Source organism: Manihot esculenta, chromosome 6 (assembly GCF_001659605.2).
Source record: "Manihot esculenta cultivar AM560-2 chromosome 6, M.esculenta_v8, whole genome shotgun sequence".
NCBI lineage: Eukaryota > Viridiplantae > Streptophyta > Magnoliopsida > Malpighiales > Euphorbiaceae > Manihot > Manihot esculenta.
The window spans coordinates 874587-890543 of NC_035166.2; the positions used below are offsets into that span (position 1 = coordinate 874587).

A 15957-nucleotide genomic window follows, 5' to 3' on the forward strand; every position below is an offset into this window, starting at 1 on the left:
TTAATAGATCGGAGCTTTAGTCTCAACATTGCTTCAAGGGTGTAAATATACATTCTATGAGTTAGCATATTCTCGAGCTGATTTTCTTTTTAATAAAATTAAGGTAAAAATATAAAAAAATACCATATAAAAAAGTATCATAGTATTTTTCACTCAATTTAATTTATTTTAAAATAATATTTGTATTGTTATACCATACGTAAAAGCAGATAATATTTTAATACCGTTAAGAAATATTAACATAACAAATAATAAGATTTAGAAAAAATATAAAAAAGTATTTATGTGAATTCACTTATTTTCACTTTAATACTTATAATTTAATTTGTATCAAAATAGTACGTATAGTATCATACAGTTATTAAAAAAATGATAATTTTTTAACATCATACAAAAATTATAACTTGATAAATAAAATATAATTATTAATTAAAAAAATATATAAAAAAATATCATATAGTTTCGCTCGTATTTATTTTAAAATCCATGATTCAGTTTTTATTAAATCATTATATATTTTTTTCATCAACATTTCTAACGGGTTTAAAAATTATCACTATTTAACCATAAATATTATTTTAATATAAATTAAATCACAAATTTTAAAATAAAAATCCATAAAACTATAAAATATTTTTTTATACTTTCCCAACAACATAGATACTGAATAAGAATCTCCAATAATTTCATTATTGCTTCCAAGAATTTCATAAATAATGGTATTTTTTTTTCCTTTTTATATTTTAATTTAGTGGTTTAAATAACTGTATTTTATATTCTTTATACAATTAGTCAGTCTAAGAAATTTCCTTTCAATTGGCTATTTTACATTCGGTTGTATGTAAAATTTTCTCCTCTACAAATAAATAAAAGAAAAAAAATTAATATTAATATTTATAATATGAAAAAACTCATCACTCTTTTCATTTTAAAAAATATATTAAAATATTTTTAAATTTTAAAAAATTCTGCTAATACTTCTATTAATTTTATCTTTTTAAGTACTAAAAAAAATATAAAATGTCCACAGAAAAATTAATTAATTTATATTTTTATAAAATTAATAAATTTTTATATAAATTAAATAATAAAACATTTAATGATTAAATAATTAAAAATTAATTAATTAATAGATATTTTAATATATTATATATATTTTAATGTCATAAAATTTCATATATGAGAAGAATTAAATAGTAAATTATTTAAAATAAAATAAAATTTTAAAATTTCATTTATTTATAAAAAAATATTTTTTTAAAAAATATTTTTTATATTTTCACTAAAAAAAATTTAGCCTGGGAAAATATTATAACCATGGATTAACAGGTTGGCCAATTGTGATTAATTCTCTAAGAAGAATAAATCTTCACTTCAACTCCCTACTAATCTTTTGATCAAAAACATAATCCATCTTGATCGTCCATGCACTGGTCATGAGCTAATCCAACGTCTCCAAATTTACTGCTAAGGCTATAACAAACTTGAAGATCATTAATATTCTTTCTAAAACTCAAACCTTTGTCGCTTCTGCGGCAGCATTGACGAACAACGGTGACCATTCTCTGCATGAATTTCAATGATTTCTGCTGGAGGAGGGTTGATTTTCTTGAATCTTTAGCAGACGACGTCGTTGTTTCTCCTCTTCTTCCTTCTTCATGAAAGCAACATCTCTTTGTCAACATGAAAGCTTCCTCGTAAATATCTACTTTAAAAGCTTCCACGGCTTCAAGATTAAAATCCTCTTTGCCCTCCTTCTTCTTCTTCTTCCTATCTTCAACACCGGAGATTGATCGCCAGGAAGCCATTGCCGTTGAAAGGAACTTGGAGTAACCTTCTCTATATAAATTCAACGCAGAAGGTTTATGTTGTGTACATTAGTTGATTTACATGTATATATATATATATAGGCAAGTCTCCTCAAATCCTGAAACTCCAGATGGGTCTCATATAATTTTTTTCAGATTGTGATTCACTTATCTATATTTTGGACTAAATGAAGATATAAAGATATTTAATAAAATCATGACATTAATCATTTTTATTTTTTTATTTAAATTAAAAATCAAGAAATTTAGCTTAATTTTTAAAAAATTTCTGACTAAATTGAGTCTAAAAGGAAATTTATGCGTTAATTTAGATAAAAAGCTAATTTGACTAGTTAACCATTTGGGACTCTTCTATCTTCTCCCATTGAGGGTCTGGTGATTCGGTGTGGACAGAATATTCTGTGGTTATAAAAAAAAAAGAAAACTATTTCAAAAATGTTTATTAAAATTTTCAAATTTTTATACAACATTACAAAATGGTAAATCTTATTATTATATATATATATATATAAATCTGACGATTAGCCTCCCGAGTATCAAGAACAACAGGCTAAATCTCATTGTCAGAATTTCCAGCATTCATTACATGCAACTAATATATATATGGATTTTGTCTTCAGTTAGCAGACAAACTTAGATTTGAAACAGAAGCAAAAGCGAAAAGGAAGTTCACTTCCTCTCATTCTTGGAATAAAATCTGATAACCACATAGAAGAAAAGCCTGTAAAGAATTCCCCAAGCTAACAAGATAGCAACATCATACCAAAGATTATCCATATTAATATCCATCGACGACAAGATATCTTCTCCGATCAACGGACAGCTTGCTACGTCTGTGTAATTACTATGCAGTTTGCTGTGTTTGATGTCTCCTAGAGGACCAGGTGAAAGATCTGCAGGAGCTCCATTATAGCATCTTGTTCCTTTGAATTCATTTGACAACATTGCTTCAAATGGGTATTTGATTGCTGATATGTAATGCAGCCATCTCCAGTAGATTGGTATCTGAGTTCTTTTCAGGAAGAATCCACATGTCAAGAAGAAGAGAGCTGTGGTGGCTATCACAACTGCATAGCCTGTGATGTAACTTGGAACAAGAGCACTAACAAGCATAACGTAAGCATTTGTAGTAATTAATGAAGCATAGAGAATGATCCAAAAGTTGATGATACTGCTTTTCAAATGCAGCATGAATCTGGTTATGGCAGCAAATGTGAAACCTTGGATGGCAAAAAATGGCAGATAAACTATTAGAGATGAGATGACATAAGAGGAAGCTCGGTATGCATTGTGAGAAGTTTCCCTGATGAAGATGAATCTTTCTTGGATGAATGTTGGAACTGCATCATTTGAGGAGAAAAAAACCAGACAAACAGCAAAGATATAGAAATTCAGAAGCCTGTTGATGGTTTTGAATGTTGAATCACCCAGGTCCTTGAAAAGTGAAGAGAGAATTAGTGCCATAACAGTTAAAACAATCTCTCTTGACAGGAAAAGCTCAGGAGTTCGAATAACATTGAGTGCTGTCCGCCATGAGAGGACTGCAACTTCTCGCAGCCATGGGTTAGCAAATTTAGGACCGTGTAATGGTCCATCAAGCAAATCTTCATCTTCATACGTGCCAAAATCATCATAAGAAGTAGCATATGAATCCTCCACTGAGGAGCTAAGGGTCACTGGAGCTTTTGGGCGAGAAGGGATCTGTTGTGGAGTTGCATACCGGCTTGAAATTTGACTTCTTGCTCCAGAAATCTGAGATTTTCCAGGAGTCATTCCTGGAGTTCTTGCAGGAGTCCAGGAGGGTGCCCGGCGAGGAGTTCCGGTGACACCATGGTAAATCCAGACTGAAAAATCTTTGTAGAACTGTGAAGCCAAACGTGGTTGATAAACGCCACTGTTCATATGCATTGGAGTAGGCATAGTTCTACGTTCAAGTGAATTATCAAAGTTATCATCTTCATCATTGAAATCAAATTGTCCAGATTCTGTCCTGGAGGTCATGATTCCATTAATGGAAAATGCTTGGCTCCGAAGGCTAATGGCACGTTTGGATCCAGGGGTATTTGAATATGGAGTTCTCGGTGTTTTTGGAGTCTTTGGCGTCTTGGGTATAGGAGTCCTGGCTATTGGATCAGGTTTGATTCCATCTCTCTGATAAAGGACAAGAGGATCAAGTCCAACAGTGGACTCTTCATACTCTTTGATCACATCAAGAAGATACTCCATGCTGGTTTCTCCATCAGGAACTGGCCTCCCAAATCCTGAGAGATGAGCAGGAAGAGCACCTGGACTCCCCATATATATCAGATTTCCCCTGTTCATAGATTTTTTCATATCTTCATCAATCTCAAGCTGTATGAATAGACTCATTTGAATATTGCGGCAATAAAAATCAAGATTTTCTATCCGCTGCTTTGAAAATGTGTCCAAGGCAACCACGATAAATTACTATTTTAAATACTTAAATTGTAGTTATAAGTTCTTAAACCATTGCATTTGCTACTTTACAGCATAGATAACAATTTATTTATTTTTTTATAATGAATAAAAAAAATGCGGCTATAATTATAATCTTATTAAATACAAAATAAATTATTTATTAAATATATTATTATAGTGAAAATTGAATTTTCTTTACGATAATTTAAACTGTCGTAAAACTGTTGCTTTAATAAAGCAACAAACTTATAACCGTAGTTATGATACTACTGCATAAACCTTAAAATGTAGTAGTGATCATACCTTGCAAGAACTGTGATACGATCCAAGAGCATTTGAATCCTGTAAGAAGGCTGATGGATGGTCATCAAGACAATGCTACCGCCTTTAGCAATGTCCTTCACCTTTTCCACTACACTAAAAGCACTTGTAGAATCAAGACCTGAGGTGGGCTCATCAAGAAACAGCAGCGATGGCTTGTGAATTATATCAATTCCTATTGACACCCTTCTCCTTTCTCCACCTGAAACTCCTCTTCTTCCTTCATCACCAATATATGTATGTGTTGCACTCTGCATGTACAATCGATCAGATATCAAAAAAAATTTACCCCCTATCGATGAATTTTAATTCATTGGTATTTGAGTTGTCTCCACACCAGGTTTTGAGTTCGAACCTCAGCCGGAGTTAATTGAATTAAACAAAAAAAATTCCCACTATCTAAAACTTCAAGAAGAAATAAACAAAACAGAGGAAATCTTTTTCTTTTGTACCGTTAAACCAAGTTGGTCAAGGAGTTCATACACTCTTTGTTTCTTCTCACTCCTGGAAATTGAAGAAGGAAGCCTAACTTCAGCAGCAAACATGAAGGTCTCAAAAACAGTCAACATAGGGAAGAGCTGATCATCTTGCATCACATAAGATGAAATCATCTTCATGTAGCTTGTAGTTACCTGCACAACAATACAAGATTCGTTCATTATAATATGAGCAAATACGTCCATTTTATATATATCGAGTTAAAACATACATATTATTAGGTTAAAAAGATGCACTGACCGGTTTCCCATCAATCCGGACAGATCCTTCAAGACTACCTTGCGCAATCCGACCGGCCAAGGCATCAAGAAAAGTGGATTTTCCAGCACCACTAGGTCCCATGATGGCCATAATTTCACCCCTTATAGCTTGGCCAGATATGTCATTGAGAAGATAAGCTTCTTTGGTGATCCAAACACCATCTTTCTTCAGCTTCTTCTTAACACTATATGACACATTTCTGAACTCAAGGCCATGCCCAGGAATGATCTTCCTAGGCTCAAGTGGGACATCATTTTTCTTTGCAGCCAATGATTTGTCTATGTCAAGTAAAGTCTCAAGATTTCTATTGGACTTGGTCCTGTTGACCTTTGAAGCCATTGTGATGAAGAAGAGGAAGCAAAAGTAGGCTAGATTTGGCCTGATGATGTTGTGGCTCAGGCAAAGATGGGTTGTAGTTCGGTATTAAAAGGTGAGAGAAATAACTTGTGGGATGCAGACAAAGTGTTTGATGGTTAAACTCAATGAAATGGGGCTTGGAGTTTTGTGAAGGAAGGAGGACGGCAAGTCCCTCTCCTCCTCGCATTGTTCTTGCCGTTGATTTGCTTTGATTTGGCCGGAATTCTTTGTTGCATTCTACACTGCATATGCAATTCTTCTTTTCCATAAGGATTTTTAAGGATTAATCAATCAATGCTAAATACAATTGACTCCAAAACTACAACTTTAGCATCTTTAATGCATTTTGTATTTGAAGAACTTAGAAATATCACTAATAATAATCACAAATTTTCACTCGGAATTGCAATTATTCAAGATTTAAGACTTCAAAATCAGAATATTTTCATTTATGTTGAAACTCAACAATTTTCTTGTTTGTAATCAAGAAATCTATAAAAATTCAATTTAATTGGTTTTTTTTAAAAAATTTTTATTGAATTTAAAAAAAATTATTTTTTAACATAAAAAATTAGAATTATGTATATTTTATAAAAGATTATTTAAATTTTTTTCTTGCAAAATGAAAATCATTGCAAAGTAAGGGAGAAAGAATTCAAGATAATTAAATTTGATAAAATTTACTTTTTATTTAAAATCAATTCTCATAAAAATTCAAGATAATTAAAATTTTAAACTATAGATTTTGTCAAATATAAATATTTAGAAAAAAAAATTAATTTATTTTTTATTTTTTTTCAAAATTAAAAATTTCAAATAAGAGTTTAAAGCTGTTTCATACAAGATACTCGAACTTGATAATTAAAGTAAAATACTTAGATATTATTAATAATTTTACTGTTAATATAATAATAATAATAATAATTAGGGAATGCCCATAAATCGAGCTATAAAGTATAAATTAGCAACAATTGCATAATTAACCGTAAAATAAATCAGTTAATAAAAAATTTACCAGGATTAAACCATTCTAAATCGGATAGTGAATCGGAGATATAGCAGGATCAAATCAAACATTCTAACTTCTAAAATTAGAATTGTTTCACTATATGATCATTTTCTTATAAAAATCATATGTAAGAGAGAAACATCATATGTAAGAGAGAAACAAAACGTATCAATGAAAATTCTCGATTATTTTCTTTTATTTTCTTTCACTTTCTCTCTTCATTACCAAGATTCTATTTCTTATTGAATTTTCATATATCTCCATTATGAATTTCAAGCTCTTTCTCAATATTTTAGTTATATTTCATTTATATTTTTCTGTTGGATTTTCTCAGAGAATTGAAGAAATAACTGAAGTTTACGGCGATTCTTTATCTCAAACGGTTAATAATATTGTTCAAGAGACTCACAATGGCAGCAGTAATCTTAAAGAGTCGATAGATTGCATGCAAAAATTGATGCCATGTCAACCTTACTTGAAGTTGCCGGAGACGGCACCGGCAACGTGCTGTGTTCCTCTGAAAGATATGATCACCACAGAAGCTCAATGCTTGTGTAGTGTATTGACCAATGCTAGGGTTTTGCAGTCTTTTAATGTCACTGAGGCTGATGCAATGAATCTTCTCAAGGTTTGTGGTGCACAGGCTGATCTCTCCTCTTGCAAGAATGGTATGCTTAAAATGGTTCTATTAGTATTATTATTGCATATATAAATCCAATTAAATATTTATACTTTTACTCGACCGGTTAGAATTCAAAATTTTAAATCAATTAAGTTAACTCAATCATAAAATAAGCTTTCATATAATATAATATTATTTTTTAATAATAAAATAATATTTTTAATAATAATATTTTTTATACGATAAAATTTTATTTTTATATTTTTAAAAATTATTTATTATATTTATATATTTTTTAAATTTTTATAATAATTTAAATATTAAAATTTTAATTTTTAAAATTATAAAAACTAATATTTTAATATTAAATAAGTAATATTTTAATATTAAAAAATAATTTTTTATTATTAAAAATAATTTTTTATTATTAAAAATAATTTTTTATTAAACGAGAATTTATTTAATCGGTTTAATTGGTTGAAAATGAAAAAAAAATGTAAGAGTTTAATTAGATTTATTTTTATTATTTATTTGTTTTATTATTATTATTATTATTATTATTATTATTATTATTATTATTATTATTATTATTATTATTGTTATTATTATATTCAATAATTCAATTTCAATATGCTGCCTATTTGTGAGAATTCGGTTTTGCATGAAATTTAGTTTAGTTATGAACATGGAAATATCTTCAATCTTCCATGCCAGATCTTTTATAGCAAATTTAGGGTTTTTTTTTTTTTTTTGCTTTTTCCTTAGTATTTAGATTTAGACTTTGCAATTAAAAAAAATATTTAGACTTGATTCAAGTTTGATTTCAAAATTGAAATTCAACTGAAACTAAATTGGTCTAATTTAGATTGAGATAAGACTAAAACTCTACAAGTCCGAATTTGAAACTAAAATATTTCTTTTTATAATAAATATTTTAATTTAAAATAAAATTTTAACAATTAAATCAAATTGAATTAAAATTAAAATTAATGGTACGTTGAAATAACAGTGTTAAATCTAAAATATATCGATACTTAATTAAATGTATTTATCATTAAATTATTTTAATTTGACTTTTATAATTATTTTGAATAGCTAAAATTTTAATTTTATTAAATAATTAATATTTATATTTTATAAAATTCAGGTGTTAATATTTACGCATATATGAATTAATATATATATATATATATATATATATTACTAATTTTGTGTTTTATATTATGTACTAATTATTTATTTTTATCTTTGCAATGGATGTAGCAACTTCCCCAACCAGCTCTCCAGATTCACCTCCAAGTAGTAAGTTCCCATATTTCATGCTATTCAAATCCATAAATTTCTTTTTCTTCAAATTGTAAATATATTTATTCTGAATTTCAAAAAGAAAAAATCATAAAAAGAGGTCATACCCTTTTCAAAAAAAAAAAATACAATTGCCTTAAATATATTAGTTAATTGGTGGTTAAAATTTTCAATTTCGCCCATTTATTAATAGGGATGTTTAATTTAACTCTTTTTTCTCTTTTTTCAAATTAACGATAAGTTTCAATATAAGTTTAATTTAACTTCAAAATCAAAATTTCAATTTCAGTTTAATAAATTAATCTAACCCAAAAATAAAAAATAAAGCCCAATTTTTTTTAGCTTAATTTACAAATCATAAGTTAATTTATACTAAAAGTTTATAATAAATTAAGTATTTAATAAATATAAAGAAGAAATTAGGCATTAAGCTATTAAATTTTATTAAGAACTGGTTGTAAATGAAAATTTATTTTTTGAATATTAATTTTAAAAAAATTATTATTTAATCTTATACTATGCGAAACATATTAATTATTCTCTCAATTTTAATATATTCCATGCTATGAAAAATCTATGTTTTAGTATACATAATAAATATTTTTTTTTTTAAAAAAAAAGTTGAAATATAATGTGAAGGAAAGCTCTTAATCAAGTATGTATTAATTTGGTTGCAGGTTCTCTGTCAGAAAAATCATCACCTCCCCCTAGCTCATCAACTCCAGAACGCGGAGGCCATTGGTGGTCTCAACTTGAGAGATGTGGATTCATTTCTATCTTTCTAGTAGTCTTCTTCTTAGCATTATCACCCTAATTTACAGATCCTAAATCAAATTAGATTTTTTAACATTTTATTTGGAAAATAATCTTCCTTGAATATCCTTTTATTTTAATTTCTTTTTTTTTTTCTAATTTTTTCATTTCTTTGCCTTAATGGTTAATCTGGCACATTAAAAATTTAATTGATCTCCACATAATCCTAATGGATTATAGAATAGAATTGAACCAAATGTTAATCAATTTTTTTATCTTCGATTTCATCGAATCAATTTGAATCAATTAACCAAAACCTGAACCTTCTAATTAAAAAACAAAAAAGAAAAACTAAGATTTCTTTTATTTCAAAAAAAAAAAGAAGGTAGGAGTTCTTTTTTCTGGTGGGAAAAAAATCAAACAAAAATGAAATAAAAGGCAAAAAAGAATTAATAAAAAAAAGAGAAAATTGAAAAATGTACGAGCATCTGAATGCAAAAAGCCGTAGAGGAAAAAGGGCAAATTACAAGCATAATCTGCTCGATGATTAGGGTTTTGATATCGGCAACTAAGAGGACTGATTTCGCTATTTAATTAGTGAATCAGTGACGCTTTGCCTTCTTCTATTTTCTCTTTTGCACAATCCCTAAAACTTCAATAAAACCAAAAGCAAATGCAAAATTCTTCTATGATACTTACTGTTACCTGCTAAATCTCTCTCAAGATGCAGAGTGCTGCTCGTTCTGATCCCATGGAGAAGAAAAGAGGAAGCTTTTTTAGCTTATATAGAAGAGGAGGATGGCGATGGGTCCTATGCTCAAAACCCTAGTTTTGAATTTTCTTTTCCAATTTGGATTTTTAAGTTTTGGAGCGCCGAATTAAAACCCAATAATTTAGGGCTCAATTGGGCCTGAGAAATGAAATCTCGATTCTCACTCCGTTGGAGCCCATTTTCAATTAAAACCCCCCTGCTATGACAGTATAAACCCTCGCTCAGGAACTAGTGCAATTTCTCTCTCCATGTTCAGAAAGAATCAGATGTCGGAGTGATTTGATCCTGTAAATTGCAAGAACTAAAAATTTTTATCTTCTTAGTAATGGACCTGCAACAACCAAACATTTTTAAAAATTAGATATTTTTTAAAATTAAAGGATAATTATAAAAATCTTTTTATGAATACAATACACTCTTTACCTAATTAATTATAATTAATGAATTTTTATGATTTTATTCTCATAAAGTCTATTAATTAAACTGTATAATTTTAATTAAAATAATGTAGTTTAAATAAAATCCTCTAATTATAAAAAGATATTTTTGTAACCATTAATTAAATTATCTAATCATAAAAAATATATTTTACATCAAAACTACGTAGATTCGGTGTATTATTTGTAATAACCTAGCATCTAAAATTTACCCAATTCACATTTCTCCCTAGCAAATCACGCAGTAGCCATCATCGCATCTTCAGCCAGAGGACCTGTCGCCCCCCTGAGCAGCAGCACGTCGCGCCAGCACCACCACCGCATCACGCTCCTGTGAGCCGCCGCATCACTGCTTCTCGTGCTCGTGAGCCACCGCACGCCGCACCTCTGCATCGACCGGTCGTTTGCAGCCCACCTCTGCATCGCGCTTCTCTGGATCGCGTCACAAGCAGATCTCCAGTTCAAACGTGATATGTAAGACTCAATTGCTTCTCAAAAAATAATTTACATATTAGACAAAATTACGAGATTATAATACAGTATTCTAAAATCTTAATTTTTTCTTTCACATAACTGAACTAGTAAATTTTCTTTCCCTTCTCTTTGCTGATTGTACTTGGACTCATTTACAACATCCAAACATTTACTTTTTAACAAAGAAAATAAATTTTAAAATAATTTTATTATGAATTGTGTTTGTATAATCTATTTTTAATGTACTTTCTTTTTTAATGCTATTTATATTATATTAATGGTGACTAATAACTGTTTAAAGTGCGCTGAGCTCAAGTAGAGCTTTTCAATTTCGAGCTCGAGCTTACTGAACCGAACTCAGCTTTTTATAAATCGAGCTTGAATAAGCTTGATTTTAATATCTAACTCACGAGTTGAGCTCGAGCTTCTAAATTTTTTTAATAAAAGAGACCCCTAACTAGTACATATTTCTCTCTGCATGTTCAGAAAGAATCAGATGTAGGAGTGATGATGGCTTCTTTCGCTTCCTCCATTTCCAAAACCCTAACGAAAAGGGTCATTGCTAGTGCTGGTGTTGGCGTTGGTGGTGGATTTGAGGCGATTTATTCTCTTCCAAAGCATCAGCTTCCTTCATCTTCCTCGTTTTGTACCTCAGCGGCTGCCGTCTCCTCTCCTGTTTCTGACGCTTCTTCTCCTTCATTTCCTCAACCTCAAGGTCTATCTATATGTATATATATACAAATATATGTGTTTCTGTATTACTTTTTGTGCGTTGATCTTGTATTCATAAGGAGAAAATTTATGAAAAGAGATGAGAACTTCATGAATATGCTAAAATATATATTTGTGGGGTTTTTTGTTGCATAGGATGTAATTTGCAAGAAAAAGAGAGAGGTTCTAGATGGTCTAGATGGTTGCTATTTCTACCTGGAGCGATCACTTTTGGCCTTGGAACTTGGCAAATTTTCAGAAGGCAAGAAAAGGTGAAATTTCTCTCTCTCTCTCTCTCTCTCTCTCTCAAAACAATTAGCACTTAAGTGCGCAATTCAATAAATATTTATTAGTGTTGCTTAGTCGTCATAGTTGTTGTTTATTCATCTTCGAATTAAGTTGTCAACTTTTGTTTATACTTCATTTTGTTATTTCAAAATTTGCAACTTCAATGGTGTTAAGTTTAAGTGGAAATAGCATGCATGTTATCAACTTTGATGCGGATGTATATACTGTAATTAATTTGGTTTGGTTTATCTACAAATTTCTAATGTCAAAGCTGTTTAGTTGATTGCCAGAAAAATTAAAATTTCTGTAGACCTTTGTAGTGTTTCACTGGGACTGTTATATCTATTGAACTTGTAAATTGGGCTGGAAGTTGTTCTACATTACCCTGGTTTATGTCATATAATTGAAGAGCATGATAAAGATTATTTTCCTCTTTCATCTTTAAAAGTCTTTTTAGAACAAGAACTAAGGTGGATTATAACAGTTGCAACTCTGAAAATAGGGAAAAGAACTAATATGGTGGCAATGTTGATGGCCTAGAGATAAGTACAACTGAGTGTTTTTATGTGTATGTTTTATCTGAGCATTAAAATATCTTGTTAAATCTGATTTCTAAGTTGATCGTTCCTTAGTAATAGTACAGTTGTCTCTATCTTACAGTGTGTTTTGACATATTCTTGGGAAATAAATGCATCTATAACTAGATAAATTCTATCACTTAAACCTCAATTATCAGTTTTGCTATTCCATTGCCTCGTTAAATTATGTTGATATATTTTTGAAATTCTTAATCACACCTTAAAATGTGATAGGTGTATGCACCATTTCATTTGATTCTAACACAGTTATTCAAAACAGAAAATTTTCTTTATGCTGTTTCCTTTTAGGACTTCATCATTTTTCTTCAAATTTTATGTATCTCTTTGTCTCAGTTGTAATGGCATGCAACTAACAGTATTATATTTTGTAGAGTAGACCTATGTAGATTTGTCAAGTGGAATCACTAGTGGGACTGATACTTTTGAAATTTATTTTGTCTTTAGATTAAAATGTTGGATTATAGACAGAAGAGATTGACAATGGAACCTATGAAATTCAATGACTTATCCCCATCGAGTGAGCAATTGGATAATTTGGAGTTCAGGAGAGTGGCATGCAAGGGTGTTTTGGATGAGAAGAGATCTATCTATGTGGGTCCTCGTTCTAGAAGCATATCTGGAGTGACTGAAAATGGTTACTATGTCATTACACCCCTAATGCCAATCCCCAACAACCCTGAGAGGTAAGTGTGCTTGGAATTTTTGGTGGTTGTACTGTAGCTTAGATCAATAGTGCAACAGTAGTTTAGGGAATATGATAATCATGGAGTAAGATGTTCATTCCTAAGTCATAAGTATGACAATATTGTATTCTGGATGATGGTTTTGTCAAATAATTGCTAAAGGTATCAATTACAAATGCACATATCATTGACGTCTGAATCTGTTGAGTTATGGTTGTGAACGTGGTCAAATTAACAAGTATTTGCACTTTGAAAGACGTAAATAACTTGAAGTTCCATTTCAAGGCGGCAAATAAAATAACTGACTGCTGAAACTATCACTTGATCAGGCCAATATTTTTTTCGTCCATTAAAAATTAATAGTTTTTCACCCGAGACCTTTTGTTGGTATGCAAAGGCTGCAGTCATCACGAGATAATGATCATGGGAAGAAATTATGAAGAAATGTCTATTTACTTTTGACCACCAATATAACTAGTTTAATAATTACACTTTTTGTTTGATGACATTTTGATGAGTTACTGTCTCGATATCTCTGTTCTGCTAACTCTTTTGAGTGTAGTTCTTGTGTTTTTTTCATATTATTTTGTGGTTTTAATTTTTGGCAACTTAGGCAAGTATCATACATATTCCTATTTACTTGCTTGTACCTACGGTTTCAAACAGAAATAGACAAATGGTTCATATTGCATAGAACTATTAACTAAATTGAACAATAAAACTTCAGGTTATATAATGGGTCAATTTGGCAGACTTTTCTAACGTACAGCCTAAAGGTGTCCAAGCCTGTTTTGGCTATCTTTATTTGTGCTGTTAAACTGAGTGATAGTTGTTGAATTTGTCTTGCAGCTAACAAATATTAGATTATTTTTTTTCAGTGTGCAGTCACCAATTCTGGTGAATAGAGGATGGGTCCCTCGTATTTGGAAGGAAAGATCCTTAGAAATTTCACAAGATGGTGAACCTCCTTCAGATATAACATCCTTATCTGCCCAAGAGAGTGAACGAAGTTCATGGTGGAGGTTTTGGTCCAAGAAGCGAAAAGTTATTGAGGTGTCCCTTGTATTTCCTTAGTCCTCCTTGGTTGTTGCAGCCCATTAACTCAGAAGATGAAATGTTTAGTTCTTGCAATTTACAGGATCAAATCCCAGCTGTCACTCCTGTAGAAGTTGTTGGAGTGGTTCGAGGGAGTGAAAAGCCTAGCATTTTTGTTCCAGAAAATGATCCAAGCTCTGGCCAGTGGTTCTATGTTGATGTTCCATCGATTGCCCGTGCTTGTGAGCTTCCTGAGAATACTATCTATGTGGAAGACATCAATGAGAACATTAGTTCAGGATGTCCATATCCTGTTCCAAAGGATGTGAATACCTTGATACGCAGTTCAGTCATGCCACAAGACCATCTAAACTATACTTTGACATGGTATGCTAGTTCAGTGACTTTGACATCTTTATTTACACATTTCAGCGATTGCTTTGATAGTATTTTATTCCTTGATCTGTACACTTTATCATTATCATGCATTGGATTCCAAAGATTAGAAAGATCACTGAGTTCCAAGTGGACCTAGGGCAGCACCTTGCATGTACTCTCATCTTAGATCTAATCTGTGATCAGGTGTTTGAGGGCATCATACCATATACCTGGCATCCAAATCATGAAAATGTAGTTTTTGTTCGAGGGATATCAAAATATAAATTTAAGTAACGGGATAGGTGTACTTTTCATATGGCATTATGAACATTTTCTTTAATTCCCCAGGTGTACTATGAGAGTGATTTTCAGGGCATGCCTCGCAAAATTGAAAGACAGGAAAAAAAAAATTCACTGAAAAAGATCCAGATGATTTATGAAGCAACTATAATTCCTTCTGATATTGGTTTTATTTTGAACAGGTATTCTCTATCAGCTGCTGTCACATTTATGGCGTTCAAGAGACTAAGGCCAAATAGAAGCCGGAGATAGCGAGTCTGTTGTGTTAGAAATATACATTTTTCTGATCAACTTATCTTAATTTTCATGCAAGAATTTGATCAAAGATCATGGAGCTCCGTAATACATTGATCTGAACTTATGCATCCTCGCGAACTGAAGGAAATTCATTCGCTTCGTCTGTTGAACTGGGAAGTGTTCCTTGAATTTTGCAATTTTGATGATTTGTCATTTGCAGAGATGCAAATCAGTTTAAATTTTTTGGTTAAAGCTGCGCTTCCAGCTTAGGTTTTTTCACCCCACCAGTTGAATTTATATCCGCATGAATAATGTGCATTTTGTTTTAACTGAGATGAGCCAAGATAAAAGCCATGTAAGAAGGTGAGGGCTATCCTCTCTAGTTGACATTTAAGGTCACATGAAGATGTATTGTTGTTCAATAAGCGTTTTTATCTTCAGTAGCATATTTGACAATGTAAAAAATAAAGATATGAAAGAAATAGGGGAGAGAATAGAAGAGAGTTTTTGGTTTGAATATCTCAAAGCAAGGTATCATCATATTTGGGAGATGCAGTACTACTCTAAGCTCCAATTTTAAGAAGGAAACTAAGAAATTTGTACTGTGGCTCTGATTAAGATCGTGGTTCAAAGCCAAAACAGCTGCTCA

At 30.7% G+C, this 15957-nt stretch overlaps 3 protein-coding genes across 4 annotated transcripts; 2 read left to right on the top strand and 1 right to left on the bottom strand.

Annotated features, from left to right (window-relative positions):
* Positions 1–2398: 2398 nt before the first annotated feature.
* Positions 2399–5969, bottom strand: LOC110616977 (ABC transporter G family member STR). The gene is made up of 4 exons (XM_021759529.2): positions 5328–5969; positions 5042–5221; positions 4572–4840; positions 2399–4143 (listed from the first exon to the last, which is right to left on the bottom strand). Exons 1-4 carry the CDS (start codon positions 5685–5687, stop codon positions 2499–2501), a joined length of 2454 nt encoding a protein of 817 aa, XP_021615221.1. The 5' UTR covers positions 5688–5969; the 3' UTR covers positions 2399–2498.
* Positions 5970–6979: 1010 nt separating this feature from the next.
* Positions 6980–9455, top strand: LOC110617310 (non-specific lipid transfer protein GPI-anchored 3). Its single transcript, XM_021760027.1, has 2 exons — positions 6980–7382; positions 9319–9455. Exons 1-2 carry the CDS (start codon positions 6980–6982, stop codon positions 9453–9455), a joined length of 540 nt encoding a protein of 179 aa, XP_021615719.1.
* A 1440-nt stretch (positions 9456–10895) lies between these two features.
* On the top strand, positions 10896–15754 carry LOC110618169 (surfeit locus protein 1). Of its 2 annotated transcripts, XM_043957190.1 has the most exons (8): positions 10896–10988; positions 11019–11077; positions 11564–11792; positions 11945–12060; positions 13120–13358; positions 14237–14411; positions 14497–14780; positions 15254–15754. In XM_043957190.1, exons 3-8 carry the CDS (start codon positions 11585–11587, stop codon positions 15321–15323), a joined length of 1092 nt encoding a protein of 363 aa, XP_043813125.1. In that variant the 5' UTR covers positions 10896–10988; positions 11019–11077; positions 11564–11584; the 3' UTR covers positions 15324–15754. The 2 variants fall into 2 exon arrangements, with proteins under 2 accessions (XP_043813125.1, XP_021616944.1); XM_021761252.2 differs by having other exon boundaries at positions 10896–11077.
* The last annotated feature ends 203 nt before the right edge of the window (positions 15755–15957 follow it).

What these genes read in the sequence shown, in the direction of transcription:
- LOC110618169 (XM_021761252.2), top strand. Translation starts at nt 11,585, where the DNA reads ATGATGGCTTCTTTCGCTTCCTCCATTTCCAAAACCCTAACGAAAAGG. An exon ending in AGAAGCGAAAAGTTATTGAG is followed by an intron (nt 14,412 to 14,496) that starts GTGTCCCTTGTA and finishes TGCAATTTACAG; the next exon opens with GATCAAATCCCAGCTGTCAC. An exon ending in CTAAACTATACTTTGACATG is followed by an intron (nt 14,781 to 15,253) that starts GTATGCTAGTTC and finishes TATTTTGAACAG; the next exon opens with GTATTCTCTATCAGCTGCTG.
- LOC110616977 (XM_021759529.2), bottom strand. Translation starts at nt 5,687, where the DNA reads ATGGCTTCAAAGGTCAACAGGACCAAGTCCAATAGAAATCTTGAGACT. An exon ending in TTGACCAACTTGGTTTAACG is followed by an intron (nt 4,841 to 5,041) that starts GTACAAAAGAAA and finishes TTGTACATGCAG; the next exon opens with AGTGCAACACATACATATAT. An exon ending in CGTATCACAGTTCTTGCAAG is followed by an intron (nt 4,144 to 4,571) that starts GTATGATCACTA and finishes ATCTATGAACAG; the next exon opens with GGGAAATCTGATATATATGG.
- LOC110617310 (XM_021760027.1), top strand. Translation starts at nt 6,980, where the DNA reads ATGAATTTCAAGCTCTTTCTCAATATTTTAGTTATATTTCATTTATAT. An exon ending in TCTCTCCTCTTGCAAGAATG is followed by an intron (nt 7,383 to 9,318) that starts GTATGCTTAAAA and finishes ATTTGGTTGCAG; the next exon opens with GTTCTCTGTCAGAAAAATCA.